The 24,291-nt window shown below is 41.2% G+C and overlaps 1 protein-coding gene across 7 annotated transcripts in view; it reads left to right on the top strand.

Annotated features, from left to right (window-relative positions):
- LOC135703040 (furin-like protease 2) overlaps nucleotides 1-24,291 on the top strand; it is a 1,186,720-nt gene that overhangs the window by 915,188 nt on the left and 247,241 nt on the right. For 6 of the 7 annotated variants that reach the window (XM_065224146.1, XM_065224145.1, XM_065224144.1 and 3 more), the window contains 2 exons: nucleotides 17,319-17,423; nucleotides 17,898-18,089. In XM_065224146.1, the coding sequence (XP_065080218.1) occupies nucleotides 17,319-17,423; nucleotides 17,898-18,089 (297 nt within the window). The remainder of the gene's footprint in view (nucleotides 1-17,318; nucleotides 17,424-17,897; nucleotides 18,090-24,291) is intronic. The other variant, XM_065224148.1, reaches the window with a different exon arrangement.

Here is a 24,291-nt window from a genome sequence, read left to right as displayed (position 1 = left end):
CATTATAATGTATACAAGATATCTCTAACACTAGGAGCGGCAATTCTGATGAAATAGCATGCACATTTAGGCACGGCTATCACTATTTTGTTTAAATCATAGATTACCAACAATCGCTTACATTCACAGATGTTTGCTATCATTTTGAAGTAAATTTATTAAAGTTTCAGATGCACCATGGGTACTTTGCCCCATTTTGCCCCCTGCTAAGTTACAAGTTCAAAAATTATGGTCTAAAAATCTACAAAAACTTCAATAACTTTTTTTCTACAGAAAATACTGCAATGCGGTAATCTACAATATTGTGTATTTTGTTACTATCTACAACTTACTAGAACATAGCAAAGCCGTAAAAATGTCGTCCAAAAAGTTATGATGAGAAAACCATTTCTGAGGGACCGTCGGCAATAAACGTCACATTTCCCTGGACCGATTTGCGTCTGCGTCTGGCCGTTTTTTTTTCATTGGTGTGAGGTGTATGTATTGAGCTGCTAGGAATGCTACGATGTCCACGCTGCATCGAACAAGTCCGAGGTAGAACCGTCCGACGTGAAACGGCTTGTGACGTTAGGGATCAATTTTCTGATGGCTGTGTTAGGGGTGAGAACCTTGCGGTCGAAGAAAATACATGGGAAATTTGAATATTTCCATATTTCTTCATTGTTGACTATTTAAATATTTAACAATTATAATATGTGACATACCACACAAATATTATAACACTGGTGAATCAATCGACATGCAAATCATCAAAATCCATTGATTATTGGCCAAGTTATTAGCATTTAATGTCTGACCAATTTTCGTTGCATTTTCCTGAATTGGCACCCTTCCCGAAAGACGTAGTCCTACGTCATAAAACGCAGCTTCTGTTAAATTTACTGGACACTGGACAACCCATAATAAAGGCGAAATTGGTGGTTGGAATGTAACAACGGCAGTGCCGGGAGCTTTTGTTTTACGTTAGAAAAGAATTCTTGATGCTTCCAGCACGCAGGATCTTTACGATGTAGAGTGGTCGGATGGCAATCTCAGCCGTAGCTTGACTCCCATTCATGCGGTTAAACCGTTCTAAGTTTATTCGTGTCCAACACGGGTGCTACTTCTAATGCTGTGCCACTGGATTGTTCCGACTAAATACTCGTGTTTTCGAGAAGTTCGATTAATACGATGGAATTTTCGTTCTACGTGATACGTTGCAGGGTTCAAAATCACTGTTACCGAAGCCCCCCATTGAACAGTTTGGCTCACACACCGATGCTCCAAAATATCATGTTCCTCAATCGACTGGAGCTGCTGCACGGAGGTGAAATAGCAAAACAATCATCTCAAGTGGTGGTTTGATCATGTGAAAAATGCTGCCATCGCCCGCGGGTAATACGTGCCCTGCATTTTCACCCCGACCTAGCCCAAGCTGTGCGGGATCCTGCTGATGATACACATTTATTTGTCTGCTGAAATAGCAAACATGAGACCGAGCACCGGAAGCATCATGGGAAAATTGCACCGCCTCCGATCTCAATTGGTTCGAAGCGATACGTTCCTAAATAGCTGACTGCAGCAATTGAACCGTTCATAATTTAGTACTTTAATCGCACCCGGAGCGTTGAGGAAGCTTAATTAATTGCTCCTAAAAGTGTTCATCTGCCACCTCATCACCATCCCCACTATTCTGTAGGGGAGAACTCTGACATCCCATGACAGAAATCTGTCACATCATTGGACGTGCGGCGGGCATTAATTTATCGCCAGCTTGGCAAACCTCATCTGCAAATGCAATAAATCATAAAATTGCGCTGTCGGTGGCTGTGTAAAACCACGGAACATTGGACCCCGGGTGGTGCGCACGGGGGGGCGAAAATATCCGATCGAGTAAAAGTTCAAATTGGTATCCCGATATGCTGAACCGTGAAAAAAAAATCGAAATGAAAGGGAAAAATATAGGTACACGTAACTTGCTATAAATCTTTCTGAGACGAATTTTTATTCCTGATGGCAGCCAGCAGCGGTGGCAATTTTTCGATCCTCTCCAAAGGTAGATTCGCACAGTGCCAGTGCTACACGCACTCGCTTCCGAGGCAATAAATTACGGATTTAAATTAATGATGGATATGTTTTCGAAAAAGTTCACGCCGGAACTGAGAGGGTCTGTGTGTGTGTTTTTTTTACGGCAAGGCTCAACTCGCTGTTGGCATTGGTGAGATATGGAAATTATTTTTTGTTTGTTAATGTTCGAAATCGATCACTGCAACGAGCTGATAAGACGGGAGTATGACAAACGGTAATCTGTTCTGTCGGGGTGGTTGTTTTTATACGGTGCCGAGCTGAGTCAGTGTGTTTCGGAATGTCACGGCATAATGCGAGATACAGTTATTTGATGACACAACAGAGCTGCCGAGTGATTTAAGGATCTGACTTAGGTGGAATGGAGTATTTATTTTTATTGTAGTGGAGTCCGAGGGTGCTATTCAAACTTGTGACCTCAATAAAAATCGCAAGTAACCATAAAACCTGGGAATTACCCACTAATCGCCCTTATTGCAATATAAGGTAATTACCGGGCTTCCATCCAATATTTATCTTAGTCGCATATCAAGAAGCCTTATGTTGCAAAAGTTAAATAAGCGTTCTTGTCGGTTATACTTGAAATATCCTTGATTTGTTTCCCGTCGCTCTTGTTTTCCGACCCCATCAACTCATGAACCGGCGACCAACGGCTTTACTTCCCTTCCGAAGGATGTTATGCCTCAGAATATCCCGGCGGTGCCGACTGGGATTGAACCCAGGCCTGCTGGGGTGAGAGATTATCACGCTTACCACTACACCACCAGTGCCGCTGGAATATCCATCTTACAGGGTATGTAAATCTATTTCACACATTGGCAGTCACCTTGTATTGCATTTAGAAATGGAGGAAGTCACCAATTTTCAACATCTAAGCGTCGACCCCGTTTCGGAAACACTCATGTCTACCATTTTTGCAGGCCAAGCATTGATTTCAGCCTCATACGTTTTTTTTTTTCAGAAAAAGCCATATCTTAAGATATCTCACGTTTTTCCCGCAAACCAGAAGCTACCATAGGGTTAAGATCTAATTTCCATCATACTAAGCACAACCAGACCAGGGTTACTTCCCCTCACTTGCGGACCCCGTTTCGGAAGCACTCATACACCCAACCGGGGGATGTAAGATTCGCTTACAATTCTGTGGGATTCAGCATCAGAGGATGTTAGTGGAGACCGAATGAATGAACCGAGGATGCGATGTACCTAACTGCGGTCCAATGCAAGAAAATTGGAGACCGAAAAATGTAGAGTGTATTAAGTGAGGGAAATTAGTTACAGATTGCCGACTGGACTCGAACCACGAACGTTGCGATTATCACACGTGTGATTTCTCCACTGCTCTCTCCATGCTTTTGAATATAGATAGCCTAAAAGCAAACATGAAGTGCTCATTTTCTCGCATACTCGACTTCGTATGCTTTTTCTGCTGCAGAGATTCGAGGCAAGTGTGTGCGTCGTTCTACAAGCTTACTGGTATGGTCGAAAGCGTAGATAGAACACGAAATAAAAAAGACAAAAACCCATTACATCGCCTGCATGGTCAATTTCTAACATTCGTTGCGATGTTCATGACCAGAGGATGATAGGAAACGGAACTAACATTTATTTCAATAGATTTTTGGTTTGCGTGTATCTATCATTTTCGCAGGCCAGGCATTGATTCCAGCCTCAAACGTTTTTTTTTTTCTTCAGAAAAAGCCATATCCTAAGATATCTCACGTTTTTCCCGCAAACCAGAAGTCAACATAGGGTTAAGATCTGATTTCCATCATACTAAGCACAACCAGGGTTACTTCTCCTCACTTGCGATCCAATGCGATGTAAACATTGTGATTTTGTCGTCTTTTTCGTTCTCCCACTGTTGGAATGTTTGATGGAGTGATGGAGAAACATTCTTATTGCCTCCCCTGTTTACATCACATTAGTGGTCGTATGGGAGAAGAAACCAAAGCTGTAGCTCGTTACTACTATGGTAAAATCCATAAGAAAACGGCAGAGGTGCGTGAAACATGGCGGCCGTCGTACTATCATTTCACTCCACTGAAAATTCCCTTAAGCAATTGTCAATATTTGCTAGAAGAGACGATTTCTCGGCAGTGCCGTCAAGACCAATAGAGAGGAAGTTAACAGTTAAAAAAGGATGCAAGACAATGGAAAACGAAAAGATCAGGACGAAGATAATGTCGCGATTTGGAGGTGTTCCAAGTCGAAGGCGGAAGTGGTTGCGAAGGCAAACGAATTTCAGCTGAATGCTGGATTTCAGAGGTATTCGGTGAGGAATGGAGGTTTAGATCCTATGAAAGAAATTCGTTGGTTGGGAGCTTTATACGAAGTGCTTCGGAGTTTGCTTCTGCTGTAGATTGTTGGGTGAATGTAGAATTTAGGTAGTTTAATGTTATTTCCGCACAACTTTTTTGAAAATATGAGCTATGAGTGGTTCGAGGTGCGATAATGAAAGTGACAGACAGTCAAACCATAATACACACTAAAAATTAAATGCGAGAACGGTTGGATAATTCTGACTCATTCAAGATTATCGATGAATAGCGGATGATATCGGCAAGCACGTTTTATTATTCTTAACGAATCGAAGAAATCCACAAAAATCGAATTTATGAAACTAATTGTATTGATACCCGTTAAATTTAATGTAGAATGGATAACTTCCACCCCCATTCAACCTGTCAAATTAGCTTTCAGATAATCACAATCAGCGATTTAACGATTCGTGAGCGCTCACTCTGCGTGATTGCTCGCGAATCATAAGATCACTTATTGCGACGCTCTGAAAGCAAAACTGACAGGTTTAATGAGTCAAACACATACTTTACACCCTCTTCTTGTTACTTACAAGTACAACATATCATTATATCATGTTATTATTTCATAATTCCGAAAAACATTGTTTTATAGCAAGTGAGTGGAAGCAACGCTGAGTACAACCCGTTCTTTACCATTCTGTATGGATGGGTTTAATCATCAAATTGATTGTTTCTATCAAAGATGACTTCTAAATTTATTGAGTTTTTCATACGTACCGTTAAATTTGACTAAGAGACAAAGCAGTACTTACATTTTAGAAAAACGGTGCTTGAAACACAAGTTAAAAATATACGTTTCTGAATTTTTGGCAGCTGACTCAGCATACACTTGTAAATTATTGGCTCAGTATTGGGCACATTTGGTTGAGTTGAGTGCAAGCGGCGATTACCGCCTTTACCCTAAGCATAACATAATTATTAAACCAGTCCATAGATGTCACCACTTGTCCATCTATAATTGTCACCGTTATTATGCATCTACTGTAATGTGCTGTTCTTGTATGTGAAAACAAACAATAAATCTATCAGCGTTGCCAGATATACCGATTTATCGGTATTTATACCGATTTTCAAACTTGATACCGGTATACAGATAAAGGTTCCTCAGAATACCGATTTTTGAGTTTTAATACCGATTAATACCGATTTCTGATTAATAATCAAATAATTACTGCTTGCCCGCACTGAATTTTCAGAGGAAACTATTGTAAGAGACCCTTGGAAGCTTCTTCTAGCTTCGCTCGAAAGCTTCTTCCGTCTTCCCCCGTCAGTTTTTTCAACTTCCCCAGAACTTCAGGAATGCTTCCAGAGTTTTAATGCGGTTCTATTAGCTTTTCAGAAGTTCTGAAACTTCAGAATAGTTCAGAATTTTGGGTAGGTTCCCATAAACCGAAGACAGTTCCGAAGACAGGAAAACCTCAGAGAACTCCAATGAACTTAAGGCAACCGAAATATTTTGGAATCTTCACAAGTTCAAAGAAATTCAAAGAAATTTAATGGTTTTCAGGATAGTCCCATTTGTTTCAGGAGAATTGAGATAACTTTAGGAAAGCTCTGAGAACATCAGAACATATAAATTCAAGAAAATTTCTGAACCTTTAAATGAGTTCCTAGAAACTCAGGGAATTTCCGAAAACTTCAGCAAATTTTTCGAGCGGTCCATGAACATTTTGGAAACGTAAGGGAAATTTCATAAACATTAGAAAATCGTGAGAACATTTTAAGGGAGGTTCTGTGTTTTTTTTATCGGTAGTTTCAAGAACTTTAAAAAATTAAAAAATCGAGAAGATCAGCGAACTGTAATGCTGCTGTTAATTAATAAAAAAAAATAAGCGCTAAAGAAGATCCAGGGAGTTATAACGAAGATAAGAGATTTTCCGGTAATTTCATAATAATCAGGGAAGTTTCGAGTACTTTGAGGATGATCAGAAAACTTCAAAAAAGTCCCATTAAATTTAGGAAATTGCAAGAACTTTCAAGGAGGTCCGAGGTATTATGGGATATTCCGAAGTGCAATTCAGGAAAGTTCCGAGAAGTTTCAGGGATATTGTGTTGTTTTCAGGGATGTTTTATGAATATGAAAATTACTGGATCAATAGAGCATGTGAGGAATTTCAGGAAATATTTTGTTAACATCCCCCAGAAATATAGTTCTTCCAAATATTTTCCATCTTCTCCTTGAAGTATCTTCCGACTGTTCCGTAAGCCCTCTGGCGTTCGAATTTTTCCAGAAGTTTCTTCCAATCTATCTTAGGAAGTTTCTCCCAGTGCATCCTGGAATTGTCTTCCGTCTTCTCCAGGTAGTTCAATTAAACTTCTTCCGGATGTATCTATCGAGTTCTCCCAGAAGTTTCTTCCGTCTTCCTCTGGAAGTTTCTCCATAAGTCACTCTTTGTGGGTTTTTTTCGGCTTCTCCTGGCTTGCGATTTCCAAACTTTTCTGGCATCTGGAGTTTTCCGAAAGTTTCTAAAACAAATTCCAGAAGTTTCTCAATATTTGTCTTGGAAGATCCCCATCAGATGTTTTTCCGACATTTCTTAGAACTTCCTTCAAACTTCCTCCACAAGATCTTCTTTATTCTTCCTCTGGAAGTTTTGTCGGTACCATTAAGAGACAAATTCAAATATTTCCAGAAGTTTTTTCCGACTTACAAAATTTTGAAAAAATATAAAATTAATTAAAATAGTGAATACCGATAAATACCGATTTTTTAATCATTCGATACCGATAAGCATGAAAACAATATGGCTACGCTGAAATCTATATAGTTTAATGCCATGGCAGGACGGCCAACAAACCGATCTGTTTCAATTAATAATCACACAACGTAGAAAATCGGGTCCTACCGTGCGCGATCACGCCTTTGTCGTCAAAAACCTTATTTCCTGGAAGTAAAATGAACATTATTTCTTGAAATTTTGCTCATTTTAGTCGTAATAAAAATCATTCATCTGCCACTAATTTCACTAAAATTCGTCCTTATAAAAAAAAGTCTAAAATCGAGCGTTTTACTAAAATAAATCAAAATTATAGCAATAAATCAATAATCATCTGTTCAGTCACCAGCCACGATTTAAAAATACGGCTAATCACCATATTTAAAAAAAATCTTCTAGGTTGTACGATCAATTTTGAGGTAACATTGTACATATTCATATTCCCAACGAACAATTTTCTGTTGAAGAAACGACTTCTTGACGATTTTATTCAACTGTATGCTTAATAAAATTTCAGGTTTTCTTCACACAAATCTGGAGAATTTATTCAACCACAACATTGAACTACTTGGTGTTACAATTGAGTTGTAACTGAGCTTATTCAAATTTTTTTTATTATTATTCAGCGTTAATTGAACATATTGCTTCCTCAAACAGCGATGATGTATACGCTTGATTATCATGTGAAGTAACGTTTAAATCTAAATTGAACCGTAACGTGGGTAGATCACCTTTTCGTGGTACGTTACGGGATGATGTAAGATCTACCACCGATTGCTAGTCCTGACTACTTCAATCTAGTGGTTACGACTAGGGTTCTGATGCATGGTCATTATCGGTGTCATTCCTTAATTTTGTTGCTAAGGAATCCAATTTTGCGATAAAGTTGTCATTGTAAAAAAATCGAATACTTCATCATTTCTCAATAGTTTATGGAGTAATACGACATGCACTAAACTAAGGACACGGGATATACTACAATAGTTCAAATTACTGGTCGCAGTGGTGTTAGGTCCCGAACAGAGAAAAAAAACGTTCAAATTAGACACTTTTATACATTTATTAAACGATTATTAAACTGCAGAAAAAATAACCCCACAATAAAGAACGGTAGGAAAAATAACCAGTTGTCGTTTATTTAGTGATTGTTTTCATTATGTTTGACGAAGCACGCACCACACACAGTATTTGAATTTTTTTCATAAATATACATTTGCATGGGTTCGAACCATGTACCTTCCGAACACCAGCCACTTATTTACCTTTCCATCTGAGCCATCCTAGAGTCATAATATGGGCTGCTCAATATTCAATAAAAGCTTGCTTGAAACTGAATTCCTATCAGCACTCGCCGATCGTCCCAAGGTCCAATTGGAATCATTAATTCATTCATCGTTGTTTTACTTGAGACCAATTCTATCTTTTCACCTCTCCAATTTCCAAGGAAAGGATGCTGGGTGATCTAACATTTTTTTAGACTTATCCTGGTCCGACATGGATTGCACTTGCATCACAATGTTACGCCAATTCACTCGGTCCATAGCTGCTTGTCTCCAATTTCTTGACCGTCCCACACTTCCAAGATCCTGATCCACTTGGTCTAACCACCTTGCTCGCTGTGCTCCTCTTCGTCTTGTACCGGCCGGATTCGAGGCAAACACCATTTTTGCGGGATTGTTGTTCGGCATTCTTAAAACGTATCCCGCCCATCGTACTCGTCCAGCTTTCGCAACTTTCTGGATACAGGGTTCGCCATAGAGTTGCGCCAGCTCGTGGTTCATCCTTCGCCTCCATACACCGTTCTCACATACCCCGCCAAAGATGGTCCTAAGCACTCGTCGTTCGAAAGCACCCAGTGCTTGCAGGTCCTCCTCGAGCATCGTCCATGTCTCGTTCAATTAACTACCGGTCCTATCAGCGTCTTGTACATGGTACATTTAGTACGGAGGTGAAGTTTACCCGACCTCAGGGTCTTGTGGAGTCCGTAGTAAGCACGACTTCCGGCAATAATACGCCGACGAATTTCTCTGCTGTAGTTGTTATCCGACGTCACCAATGATCCGAGGTACACACATTCATCCACCACCTTGAACTCGTCTCCGTCAATTGTCACGCTTCTGCGAGCCCTATCCCACTCGGTTCCTCCTGCTAACAGATACTTTGTCTTCGACATATTCACCTTTAATCCAACCTTCTCTGCTTCAAGTTGCAGCCTGATGTATTGCTCCGTCACGGCCCGAAACATTCTTCCGACAAGGTCCACGTCGTCAGCAAAGCAAATGAACTGACTGGACTTATTGAGGATCGTGCCTCGCATGTTAAAGCCCGCACGTTTCATAACACCTTCTAGCGCAATGTTGATCAGAAGGCAGGAAAGACCATCGCCTTGTCGAAGTCCTTTGCAAGTTTCAAACGGGTCCGATAACGCACCCGATATCTTCACGCAGCACTGTACACCATCCATCGTTGCCCTGATAAGTCCGGTCAGCTTCCCGGGAAAACCGTTCTCGTCCATAATCTTCCATAGCACTTCACGGTCAATAGTATCATAAGCGGCCTTGAAGTCGATGAATAGGGACTTGATGTTCACGACACTTTTGGAGAATCTGCCACAACGTAAAGATTTGTTCCGTTGTCGATCGCCCGTCCACAAAACCGGCTTGATAACTTCCCACAAATCTGCTTGCTAGCGGCGATAAACGGTAAAAGATGCTTTGACAAAGCACTTTGTAGGCCGTGTTAAGAATAGTGATCACTCGATACTTCTCACATTCTAGTTTGTCGCCTTTTTTATAGACTGGGCATATTACTCACTCCTCCGGTAGCTGTTTTGTATCCCAGATCATGACTATCAGTCGGTGCAGATAAGTGGCCAACTTATCCGGGCCCATTTTGATAAGTTCCGCTCCGATACCACCTGCTTTGTTGTTCTTAAGCTGTCGGATAGCATCGTTAACTTCACCTATCGTGGGAGCTGGCATGTCTGCGCCGTTCAGATGTTCATCGTAGTGCTGCTTCTACCTTTCAATCACCTCACGTTCGTCCGTTAAGATACCCCCTTCCTTATCCCGACACATTTTGGCTCGCGCTTGATGTTTGGAATTCAGGTCGCCAGCCTGGTAGAGCGCTACTTCGTCGTAATCGCCCATTTCCGTTATATCGATCAGAAAAGATCAATAATATCAATGATTTCACCGTGCTCAAATCAGTAATATGTTTGTTCCGATGCGTTAGTTCATTAGCTACAACATAAATCCTGTTAGAGCGCATTATATGAATATTTACGCTCATTGTTCTCAAAACAAAAGAAGCGCTCCTAGCGAATCCTCTTTTTCTACGTTTATCCGTAGGACGAAGAAAATCTAATGGCGTTTCAATGCGTTGGGACGGAATTGAAACTCGTAGAACGAACTTAGAATCAAGAAACAGTGTTAGATTTTAGACAATATCTCAACAATTTGTGACTCTTTATCAAATCCAACGAAACGTATGGAAAGGTGAATAAATTTGCAAGTCATCTTTGACATAAATATTCATTTTTTTTGTTTAAACTCGTTTAGAAAAGAGAGGCAAAGCGCGGGTTGTTCTTAGTAGGACGGAAATTAGATCAAAAACTCTATGTTTTGCCGCCGCCGAGTCAGCTTGATGATATCTCGTCGAAGGTTCGCTGCCGACCCATCCCTGTTGTTGACTTGTTTGGGGCAGTAAGCCGCAATGAAGGTGATGGGTCCAAGCGATGTGGCTTCGATAATTTTGAGTTGAAAGTACGGCAGAAGGTGACAGTTGATGTTACGCCTCACAGCAACTGCTACTCCCCCTCCTCTTGCACTGGTCCTGTCGAGTCTCAAGAGCCGAAAGTCCGATAGGTAGATGTTGACTTCCGGCCATAGATGGGTTTCGGTGATGATCAATCAATCAGCGTGCAGTTTCCTTTGGTATTGTTTTTTCCGTCGATCTTGTTTTCCGTGCTGAGCACCAATGCTACCGACGTGCCAGGAAGGCAGCTCCCACACCTAGACCCTACCTATCGACCCATCAACTCATGAACCGGGGACCAACGGCTTTACTTCCCATCCGAAGGAAGGCGTGATCAGAGATGTTATGCCTCAGAACATCCCGGCGGTGCCGACTGGGATTGAACCCAGGCCTGCTGGGGTGAGAGGTAATCACGCTATCAGCGTGCAGTTAACAATGAGAGAATAGAGAACGTAAGAGAAAGCGAGAGTTTCAGAATGCATATTGAGCATATCGTTAGCGCCAATATTTTAAGGTTGATTGACCCAATGTGAAGCCAATGTGACCCACATCGGATTTTGCCATTTGCGCAGTATACGCAAATTTAGGAGTGGGAATCTTTATTTTCCCAGCCGAATGAAAATGCACTCGAAGTGAATGTTACTTAATATTCCCTGATTTATGAAAGGTAGCTCATAGGTACGACTCCGCATGCTATAAGAGGTTCTTCGAAGTTCACCGAACTTTACTGGAGTTTGCATAACTTCCCTAGTATTCGCAGAACGTTTCGCATGTATTTATGCAAAATGTCCCTTAGCTCACAGATATTCCCTGAAATTCGCAATACTTTCCTTAAGCTCGAAAATCTTCACTGAAGTTCACAAAACTGCGCTGACGTTCGCAGAACGTCTTTAAATTTTGCAGATCTGTCCTAAAGTTCACTGCTGTTCCCTGAAGTCCGCTAAACTTACCTAAAGTTTGCAGAAGTTCCTTGACAGTTGCAGAACTTTCCTGAAAGCTTCCTTAGCTCTGCAAACTCTGTTGTCACTCAAGGTGAGGGCTACCTAAGATCACTTGACAAGAGTATTTGCTAACCTCGTGTGAGTAAGAGGAGTTTCATTAAACCTTTACGCTATTGCAAAATAACCAAAATATGGGTAGAATCCACCCAGATTGGTCAAAACTAAACCTACTCAAGAAGAGGTAAACTATGTTCGGAGTGACAAGTTGACAAAGAACAATATCGATCGGCTTTAAGTCAATGTTGTCCGTTTGCCGTGTAAGTTCCAACTCATCCATTTGTCAGGTCTTCTGCTCGATTGGAATAATGTTTTCCAAGCAATTGACAGATAATCGATTGTTCCAATTTCGACATGTCATAACTCTTCTGGCAAGCATTCTAGTCGGTGAGTAACAGTTCAAAAATGAAATCAAAGTTGGATTACCTGACCTGGTCACTCCTGTTATTTTGTTCGCTGTCTTCCAATTCAAGAGCTCGATGTGAGCAATTCAAGTTTGCTTTAATAAAACATTATTTTGTTCGTTAAGTCTTGGCCTGTTCATTATTGCCCCGTCCTGTCCACATAGTTCCTTCAGGTTTGAAGGAAGGCTCCGGAATTCCGCAGCTGAATGGAACGAACTTTGAGAATTGTCGGTTTCGAGTTCAACTGTATCTGGATGCGGCAGAAGTTTCGGACGTATTAACCAAGCCAGTTCCCGGTGAATCAGACCAGGGAAGGGCGAAGTTTTTGTAGACAGATCGGAAAGCGAAGTCCTTGCTAGTTGGATTCCTTTCTGATGAATGTCTAGGCATAGTACGGGACGAGGAGACTGCTCGAGAAATGTTGAAGGCACTGGAAGATACAGGTGCAAAGAAGTCTGTAGCAAGTCAGACCCTGTTGCGGAAGCAGTTGGCCAGGCTCCGTATGAAAGAACGAACTTCGATGCGGCATCATTTTCAACAGTTCGACGATATCATACGCCAACTCAAATCGGTAGGCGCGAAGCTCGAAGAGAACCACATGGTATCGCAATTATTTCTCACCCTTCCCAATAGCTACGACTCTCTTGTAACGGCTCTAGAGAATATCAACGAGAACGACCTCATATTGGAGACTGTGAAACAGCGGTTACTGGCTGAAGAATCCAAGCGGTCTGATAGGATGGAAGATTCGAGCGAAGACAAGGCAGCAGCGTTTGTTGGAGGAAGAAGTAAGAAGCAACGAAAGTTCAACGGAAAGTGTCATCGATGTGGCAAAACTGGCCACATGATGAAAGATTGTCGTGTCAAGAAGACCGATGGTAACGTCAACGCAGCGAACCAACCGAGAAGATCGACAGCTCTGGATGACCGCAGTTAGAGACGAGCTAAAATCTCTTGAGGAGAATAAGGTGTGGAATGCCCTGCCGGTGTCAAGCCCTTGCAGTCGAAGTGGGTCTTTCGCGTGAAAGAGGATGAAGAAGGAAACCATGTGCGATGCAAGGCAAGATTGGTAGTCAAAGGTTTCTAGCAAAAGGCTGACCTGAACTACAATGAAACATATGCGCCCGTTGCAAAGTTGACGACGATTCGAATTGTGCTGGCCGTAGGCGTACAAAGGGGATTCCAGTTCCATCAGAAGGACGTCAAGACGGCGTTCCTTCATGGTGAGCTACAAGAGGCTGTTCCGGATGGCGTCAAGGCAGACCCTGGGCTGGTGTGCCAGCTAAAGAAAAAATCTGTCTGTCTGAAGCAGTCTCCTCGTTGTTGGAACGAAAAATTCAATCAAGCGCTGCTGAAGCTAGGTTTCACACGTTCCAAGCACGACTATTGCCTATACACCCGTATCGACAAGAGGGGAAAAGACTGATAGCAGGTATGCAGCTGACCACCATAATGAAGCTCAAACGCGAACTGTCGGCGATGTTTGAAATGACCGATTGTGGAGAGTTGACTCGTTTTCTTGAGATGAAACGGTACGATCAATAAAATGGTAGAATGATGCTGTCTCAAGAAACCAGACTGGAAAAGATATTGCAGAAGTTCGGCATGGCGGAGTGCAATGCAACAAGGACGCCAATTGAGAAAGGATTGAAAGTGGATCGTCAAGTGGCCGAAGGTGTTCAAGAACCGCACCGAGAATTATTGGGAAGCCTGATGTACGTGATGATGTCCACAAGGCCGGACATTTGCTTTCCTATCGTATATCTGGAGAGATTCCTACTTCAACCTGGACAACAACATTGGACAGCTCTGAAACGGGTTGTACGATACTTAAAAGGATCGATGGAGTGTTGCTTGACGTTTATTAGAGACAATCCAGCGGCGCCACTCATCGGGTTTGCTGATTCAAACTGGGCCACCGATACTGACGACCGGAAATCAGTAAGCGGATTTGTTTTCCGTGTTTTCGGATGTACTGTTGCGTGGTCCAGCAAGAAGCAAATCACAGTTGCAACTTCTTCAAGCGAAGCTGAATATGTAGCGTTGAGTGCTGCAGCATCGGAAGCAATATGGCTAGTCGGTGTTCTAGGCGATCTCGGTGAGCTGAACATTGAACCAATCACCATATACGAGGACAACCGTGGATGCATTGGTATGACCAAGAACTTGGAGAGTAAGAGAGCCAAACACATCGACATTAAACACCATTTTCTTCGTGATCATGTCGCTGCTGGTAGGCTATTGGTGGAGCCGATTGCCAGCAACAACCAGTTGGCTGACTTCTTCACTAAATCGTTGGACCGCGGACGGTTTGAGGAACTTCGGACGTTGCTGGGACTATCCAAGCGAGAGGGTATGAAATCAAAGTAGTCGTTGGATTACCTGACCTGGTCACTCCTGTTATTTTTTCGCTGTCTTTCCAATTCAAGAGCTCGATGTGAGCAATTCAAGTTTGAGTTAATAAAACATTCTTTTGTTCATTAAGTCTTGGCCTATTCATTATTGCCCCGTCCTGTCCACATAGTTCCTTCAGAAAATCAAACATTCCACCTTGGACACCTGCTAAGTACGGTGCTGGATCTGAGGAAGTAACGTTCTCAAAAACGAGCTTATATGACATCTAAAGGGTGATACGGTCAAAATTTGGACAATATCAACTTGACGTATTTCTTTCAATTTTGCATTTAAAAAACCTGAACACCCCTCATTTTGAGGATGTGTGTGTGTAGAATGTTGCTCCTATTTTGATTTTGGAATTCACTCTTCAGTTGTCAAAATGCCGTCCAAGCAAGAAGAGCAGCGTATCAAAATTTTGCTCGCGCATCGTGAAAATCCGAGCTACTCGCACGCAAAGTTGGCAAAATCGCTAAAAGTTGCCAAATCAACCGTTACAAATGTAATTAAAGTGTTTGGGGAACGTTTGTCGACAGCCAGGAAGTCTGGATCGGGGGGAAATCTAAAACCGGAAGCCGCTGAGACGACAAAGAGAGTTGCCGGTAGTTTCAAGCGAAACCCTAACCACTCTCTCCGAGATGCCACAAATAAGCTGGGTGTATCGTCTACAACCGTGCATCGAGCCAAAAAACGAGCCGGACTATCGACTTACAAGAAGGTAGTGACTCCAAATCGCGATGATAAACAAAATACGACGGCCAAAGCGCGATCCCGGAGGCTGTACACGACGATGCTGCCGAAGTTTGACTGCGTGGTAATGGACGACGAAACCTACGTCAAAGCCGACTACAAGCAGCTTCCGGGACAGGAGTTTTATACGGCAAAAGGAAGGGGCAAGGTAGCAGATGTTTTCAAGCACATGAAACTGTCAAAGTTCGCAAAGAAATATCTGGTTTGGCAAGCCATCTGTACCTGTGGCTTGAAAAGCAGCATTTTCATAGCTTCCGGGACTGTCAACCAAGAAATTTACGTGAAAGAGTGTTTGAATAAACGTCTGCTGCCTTTCCTGAAGAAACACGGTTGTTCCGTACTGTTTTGGCCGGATTTGGCATCTTGCCATTACGGTAAAAAGGCCATGGAGTGGTACGCCGCCAACAACGTGCAGGTGGTTCCCAAGGACAAGAACCCTCCCAACACGCCAGAGCTCCGCCCAATTGAGAAATACTGGGCTATTGTCAAGCGGAACCTAAAGAAGACCAAAAAACTGCTAAGGGCGAGCAGCAGTTCAAGGCAAACTGGCTTTCTGCGGCGAAGAAGGTGGACAAGGTGGCTGTACAAAATCTGATGGCAGGGGTCAAGCGCAAGGCCCGGCAATTTGGATTTGGAAAAGCGGAAGCCTAACTGAATATTTTTCCTGAATTTTATACTAATTGAACTTGAAAAAGAAATTTAATTTGATTTTTTAAATAAACGATTTCACCGATTTACACGCGTTTTCCCTTGACCAAATTTTGACCGTATCACCCTTTAGTGGCTGGTTGATGATGTACTTTATTGAAGTACAGAATGGCACTGATTGATTTAATTTTGATGGCGATTTTGACGATGCTTCAAATGATAAACCCAATGGCGAAAAATGTGGATCCCACAAACCATAAATGATGATTCACACTCTCCAAATTTACTTTTAACCAGGCTTCATATAAAACATGAGTTAATGGTAATGGTATAATTTGTTCAAGAGGAGATTCGATGAAATTGAATGTAAATGAAAGCTACGTTCAAAAGGCCACATTATGCAACCAGGAAAAAAATTACTTTTTCCTTAATGAAGAGCTTTTTGAGTGTGTTGATTAATTGCCTTTTAATTCCGTTATAATTGCTTATCTTTTGACAGATACACGTATTTCGTCTACTACTTGCAGACTTCATCAGTGCCAAGAACTCAACGCACTGATGAAGACTGCAAGTAGTAGACGAAATACGCTTATCGGTCAAAAGATAAGCAATTTTAACGATATTAAGTAAGAAGTAAATCAACACACTCAAAAGGCTCTCCGTAAAGGGATTCCGTTAAGAGGTTCGAGAAAATTAAAACATAGACTTTTTCCTACAAACGTTCATACGATAAACGCTTTGTTTCAACTTCCCCCAATGAGGCCCCAGCTTTAGAGTCGGGAATTCGTTATACTCACAGTTGTATAATAGAACCGTTAAATCAGAAAAAAAAACCCTCAGATTCATTTAGCCAGACTCAACTTACTTGAATTTATGGTATACCAACTGCTTCACAATTCATGTGATATATCCGCAAGGAGGGCATTCAAGTTCCAACCAATAATGCAATGGATCCATTTCCCGGATTTACATTTCCCATTTACATAAAGATTAAAACCCATCCTCATCCCCGGGATATCTCTCTCTCTCTCTTTCTCTCTGCATCTGCCGTCCAAGACTCATATAGATTTCCGCACAATCACAATCCGCGCTTCGTTCAGGAAATTACGAATAATGAATAAAAACATCAGCTTGGCTCGGTCTTTTATTTTCGTTCGCGGAAAAAAAAATCGTTTGACCACCCACGACAACGACTACGAATGGATTCGTTTTCTAATGTATTTTTTTTTCTCATTCCTGTTATCTCTTTATTTTTTTGAACAGATCGGTCCCCTGAAAGGATATTATTTATTTCATCACAGCCACGTCCGGAAGCGATCTCTAGATAGGAGCGAAGTTCACCACAGCGCACTTAACACCGAACCAGAGGTAAGTTGGATGGATTTTATCAGTCGCTCCCTGTGGAGGTTTCCATAGAGAAATCTCACTCACCTCCCTAGACCCCCCCCCCCTCCCCCCGTCCCTTCCAAATCCATTCCAATGACGTACACAGGTCAGTGGAAGCTACCTTTCCCTCTGTAGCGTTGAACTCCTCAGCACGATGAAGATCTCACTATTCTCTGGATATTTTGTTTGTCCATCACTTGAAAAGCGCTCAAATCCCATTAAGATGAATTGAATTATTCTATCGAGATGGGAAACGGGGCCAGCTGTCGTCGTACTTCGGCAGCCGCTTTTCATTCTGCGAGGATAGATGCCGTTTTTTTATATTATTTGCCTGCTTGACCAAACAACACTCCTCTCCCCCATTCAATTTAGACTTTCCGGGAAATTGGTTGTTTTTCTTACTACCGACGATGTCTGCTTTCATGTTTTTTTTTTCTCTTTGTGTGTGTGTGTTAGGTTCGATGGATGCAACAACAGCACGAGAAGATCCGCCGTAAGCGCGACTATTCGACCTTCGATCAGGACTTTGTCCGCTTTCCGGATCCACGCTCCATCGCTCCCGGGAGCCGGATCAACTATCGGGACACTAGTTCCCACAATATCTTCCCGGATCCGCTCTTCAAGGAGCAATGGTACCTGGTGAGTAGAGTATGTGTTGATATTTTTCTTTCTACTATGAGTTCAGTTTGGGACACGAGCAAATCAACGCTTGGTTGAGGAAAAAAACACATCTCACGCTTATGCAGCCGGGTTGAGGAAGCTTAGGTTTTCGGTGCTTCTGAATTTGGGAGGAGACTGCAGGTAATAATGGAAGGGGGAAATAGTTATGACAGTTTCTTGATCAAAAGAAATCTTGGAAAGCTTCCAGCTTCAATCTGCACTGTAAATATTGCAAAACTGCGATCCAAATGCTTGGATTGAAAGTGGTTGAAGGAAACAAATTAACACAACGCTAACTTTTAAAACCCCAGAACTATTTACTTTGAAACTGACTTATCTCTACAACGCTGCCAAGTAACAGCATAGAAGGAATCTGGACTGTTAAAAAATAATCCCTCAAGAGAACGACCCGCCAACTAAACGATACCCATCGAGACAAATAAATAAATACCCCAAGAATGGCAGTCAACAACAACGACAATGACGACGACGAGAAGGAGCATCCATCGGCAAAAAGGATTAGCCAATGTTTACCAACTAAATCATACTTTGGCGATCGATATCGAACTTTTTTATGGCGTCTTTTCTCCGAACCATAAAAATGGAGCCGAAAGGTTATTGAAGCGAAATTTATGTCTTCCCATTCAGAGTACTTTCCCCAACTCTCAAAGAAGCCGAGTGTGGATGAAAATAGAATCATAAAAGTATAAGAGATCCAAAAATAAAAATAAATAAATGATATACATAAACGTGCGATGGCCTGTCACCTATTATCAAGCCTTTTGTGGAAAATCCCACATTTCACGCGCCACATTTCAAAAGTGCATATTTTCGATGGCAGAATCTCTTCGTCGATTTACTCTTTGAATTAATTCGGCATCATAAAGAAAATCCTGATCAAGCAATTCAAATCCATACGTGTAGCCGCATTATTATTAAAAAAAAAATGGTTGGCCTTATTCAAATTTGACACGAGATTTATTGAATTTGCAGAGACGAGCAAACAAACATACTTGCGTGATTACCTGTCTTCAGCACGTCTTCCGATGAATGCGTTCCACTCTAATTGCAAGCCGCTGTACTACACTGTTAAAAAAAGTAGTTTGAATATATACCTGTTATATATCATGAGCAGAAGTGGAGTGTTACATATCATTCAAGTTGCATACATGATAGATCATGTAAAGTTAATTGCAGATTTAATTAATAATTTCAAGTATTTTAGGAATCCGTCCAACTTTGTAAGCAATATGTTATGTTAATTGATTATTTGCATGGAAATAAAAACAACTTTACACGCATGTAAATTAATATTCAGATTTTTTTTCTGTGATTAGATGAGAAATTTCGTTTCCACACACGTCTTTACGTCTTTGTTGATTAATGTGATGATGAAATTTCCCCTCGCTTCCGCTTTCAAAATTTCACACGCTCCCGTGACGAACAAATATCTACACACTTAAGTGCATGTATTCAACTCACTGAGAGCCCCACCCATGGTGTCGCCTTTATGTGGGGGTTGGTAAAGTTTCCAAGCTGAAATGCCATTCATAATTCATGGCTCATTTTTTTAACTAGGGATATTCTTCTGAAAATGTATCAAAAACAATTTTCCGTGACGGGAAACCGTTGGGGACCAGTTCATGGCCAAATAAGATGAAAGCTTAAAAATGTTGGCTCGACCTTCTCCGATTTGCATGCATTGTGTGTTATGGGCAATCATTCTCATTTTCGAATTAAATTGTAGCAAGAAAACGTAATTTCTGATTTTAAGGCCACCATTTAAAAAATCATTGAGAAAAATTTACAGATTTTATACAATTTAAAAAAGTATACCCAAAAACAAATATTTATTTATTTATTTATTTATTTATTTATGACTAAACATCAACAGGCGTTAATGACCCCAATGATGTAACCTAAACTAAACTAGAAAAGTACTAAAACTAAACATCAATAAGTACATAGTCATCTCGTAAAAAAAAGGAACATTACTAAACAAAACTATACTGATTTAGAAAACAATATAAAGAACGAAACCTCCGTCGAAGCAGCTGGCGGGTCAGGTCAAAGTCAACCAGAAGAGTCTCTGTAAACCACCGATTGCGCCGAACATGCTATAATTAGTTCGCTGAATGGGCAGGCACAGCATTGAATTATTCCGTAGGGCTCAGGGTTGAACGTTGATGTCAACTTGCTCATGAAGAACAGGGAAATCGGTGCGTCCTTGCAAAATACCCGCAATTAGCAATGCCCTTGCTATACCTCTTCGGACCGACAGGAGCTCCAGATGGATCAGTTGCAAACGACTTTCGTAGCAAGGCAATCGGAAGGGATCCATCCACTGCAGTTTACGCTCACACCTCATCGATCGCCGATTGAGGAAAGACGTATTTTTAATAACCGCCGCGAATCGCGTGCAATTGGTATCATATATCAATTCCAGTATAATCATTTTCGAATACGGTGCACCGACCATTGACACAGTTTCGCTAACTCATAGTGCAAATATAAGAACAACTTAATCTGTATAAGAAGTTTTTTACCAAAATGCCGCCAATGGGCGGCACAAATAACTTCCCCCCTCTGGGGGGAGCAAATCCCGTCATAACGGGCAAATTTATGATAGTGGAAAATGCAGACGTAAATCAAAATCTAGTAGACGTTTCTGCTTTTCTTATTGAAAAAACAATCACCAGTTTCTGTGGTGAAGTGGAAAATATAAAAAAACTGCGTGATGGAAAAATTCTGGTTCAAACAAAAAGTGCAAGATCTGCACAAAATTTGCTAAAGCTTGAAGCCTTAGGCCAGTGCCGTGTAAAATTGAGCGAACATAAATCCCTAAATAAGTGTCGTGTGGTTGTGTCATGCTGGGAAGTGATGTGCGAAGAAGAATCAACGATTGCTGATAATCTGAAACCTCAAGGTGTCACCAACGTAAGACGAATAATGAAAAAAGTCAACGGAACGTCGACCAAGACTGCAGCCCTGGAATTAACAATAAACAGTCCGAACGAACCAGCAAGCATAAAAATTGCTTATATGCACGTTCCAACGCGACCCTACTACCCGAAACCACGTAGGTGTTTTAAATGTATGAAACTCGGTCACATCGCAGCTCTATGCGCTTCGCAACAGCTATGCTGGAGATGTGGAGAGGAATATCATGGCGAAAACTGCGACAAGACTACCAAATGTATTAATTGTAACAAAGATGACCATACCTCCACAAGCAATAAGTGTTCTCTATGGATCAATGAAAGAGACATTATCAAAATCAAAATCGACAAGAAAATTTCTTATGAAGAAGCCCGGAAAGTAATAAATGAGAAAAATAAAATGAACTACGCTGAAACCATGAAAAAAGGCCTGGAAGAAAAGTTCCAAAACGAGCTAAAAAAGCGGGATAGCAAAATTAATCAACTAGCTGATTTACTAGAAGCAAGCGTAAAACGCGAGCAAGAAGCTGCTAAGCTTGCTGAGCAGTTTCACGAGAAAATGTCAGCGCTGGAACACAAGCTCGAAAAATGCATGAAAATGCTAAATGAAGAGAGAACTGCCCGAAAACACGCTGAAACGGAATACGACTCACTATTAAAATACGTTTCAAAAATCGAAGCAAGGCACCAGAAACATGATAAAGTGGCAAAACAAAAGTATACAAAAGAACAACACGACCAGAACATACAATATCCATCTAGGAAAAAGAACAGATCAACTGAAAACAACACGATAGATATGGACATCTCACTATTGACCACGAGCAAAACTGACGAAAACGCACCTAGTAACAATGACATTTACCAAATAGAATTCTGCGACCTCCCGTCGGACTCGGAACAAATCTAGCCCACCAATCAAACAAAATTATGACAGAAATTCTACAATGGAACTGAAATGGATTAAGGTGTCAATTTGAAGAACTTCAACTTCTAATCAATCAATATAAACCAAACATCATCGCACTACAAGAAACCAGAACGAATCCATCAATCAATCCTAACATCAAGGGTAACGAAATCATTTTCTCCCACCGGCCATCAGGTCAAGGTGGAGTAGCAATTGCAATAAAAACCGGAATCAAATTCGATAAAGTGCAAATAAATTCAACTCTGGAAGCAATAGCAGTTGAAGTAAATATTCCACGAAAAATGACTGTCTGCAGCATATACTTATCGCCTTACCAGCAAATCAACAGAACTGATCTAGAAAACATCTTGAATACGCTACCCAAACCATTCATCTTATCAGGGGATTTTAATGCTCATTACAACCAATGGGGCTCAAAAAGAGACGACTCAAGAGGCAAAATGATCGAGGCTCTTATAAATGACCAACACCTTATCACTTTAAATGATGGAAACCCACACTATGCTCAGCTTAAATAGCCGACAAATTAAATTGGACAGTAGCAGATGATCAACACGGCAGTGATCATTTTCCAATAATGATAGGCTCTGAGCAACACCGCCAGAGGTCCCGAATCGCCAGATGGAAAATTGAAGAAGCCGACTGGAATATTTTCGAAGAAGAAATCGAAAAGCTTATTCTCCCAAGCTTTAAATATTCAATAGAAAATATAACGGAAGCCATAAAAACAGCCGCCTTACGATCAATACCCAAAACTTCAACAAAAACTCACCCCAAAGCTGTTCCATGGTGGAACTCTACAGTAGCTGATGCCGTCAAGAAAAGAAAAAAAGCCTTAAGAAAAAAACAAAAATCAAACCCAAGCGACCCTCTATATCATGTCATCCACACTGAATTCATTCGAGCTAGGATTTTTTGCAGAAAAACCATCAAATAAGAAAAGCAGAAATCGTGGGAACAATTTGCATCGTCCATCAATGAAAATACACCCACAAAGGAAATCTGGAATCGCATTCGCTCAATTTCGAAAAATGGATCAGCATCATCAAAAACATGGGCCATCGCCACAGAAAATGAAATCATCTCTAACCCAATGGACATCGCAAACCATCTAGCTCAACACTTCCAAAAAGAATCTTCCAATGAGGCATATTCCTCCAAATTCATGATCAAGAAGAACAGAGAAGAGCAACGCCCACTGATCTTCAAAAACAACCGGAACTCAAAATTATGCCAACCTTACTCAATGTACGAACTACTGCAACAGCTGGACAAACTTACAGGAACCTCACCAGGCCCGGATGAAATTCACAACGCAATGCTGAAACATCTACCATCCTACATAAAAAGGAAATTATTAGAAGCTTATAACGAAATATGGACAAATGGAACATTCCCCGAATCATGGAGAAAATCTACATCCAATCCAGGTAAATGCCCAAATACCGCAAGCAATTTAAGGCCTATATGTCTATCTAGCTGCATACTTAAACTATTTGAACGAATGGTGAACAAACGCCTGATGAACCACCTAGAAACGATCGGAGCTCTTGGAGAATCGCAATATGGATTTAGAAAGGGACACCAGACAACAGACGTCATCGCTGAAATCGACAACTTTGGTCGAAATGCCATACATAACAAAAAACATGCCGAAATAATTTTTCTGGATCTTTCAAAGGCCTACGATCACACTTGGAGAAGGCTAATCCTACAAAAACTAGCAAAATCAGGAATCTCTGGACAGATGGCAAAATTCTGCAGCCTATTTCTGGAACGTAGAGTCTTTCAGGTACGATACGAAGACCAGCTATCCGATACAAAAATTCAAGAAAACGGAGTCCCCCAAGGATCCGTTCTCTCAGTTACCTTTTTCCTACTGGCAATCAACAGTATCGAAGACTTCCTTCCTAAAAATACATTCATCAAAATATACGCAGACGATATCACCATTGCAGTCATATCTAATTCAGCTAAATGGACTCGAGCAAAAGTACAAAAAATCCTGAACTGCATACAAAAATGGAGCGATGCAACTGGCTTCCAGATATCACCGGAAAAATCTGCCATCATGCATGTTGGAAGGAGACGAAAACTTCAGAATCAACCACCACCATTACTAAAACAAAAAAAAAATAGCGCTGATAAACAACCAAAAACTCTTAGGGGTATGGATAGACCGCAATTTTAATTACAACTACCACACCAAAATCACCCGAGATGAAGCAAAAAAGCGCCTACGCATCATGAACTGCTTAAGCAAAACCAACTTTGGCGCAGATAGGAAATGTCTACTGCACATCCTTCAGATGATCATTCT

The sequence above is a fragment of the Ochlerotatus camptorhynchus genome, unplaced genomic scaffold (genome assembly GCF_037179485.1).
Source record: "Ochlerotatus camptorhynchus isolate MF236.1 unplaced genomic scaffold, CSIRO-AGI_Acam_v1.1 ptg000207l, whole genome shotgun sequence".
Taxonomy (NCBI): Eukaryota; Metazoa; Arthropoda; class Insecta; order Diptera; family Culicidae; genus Ochlerotatus; species Ochlerotatus camptorhynchus.
This window is presented reverse-complemented; position numbering and strand designations above follow the sequence as displayed.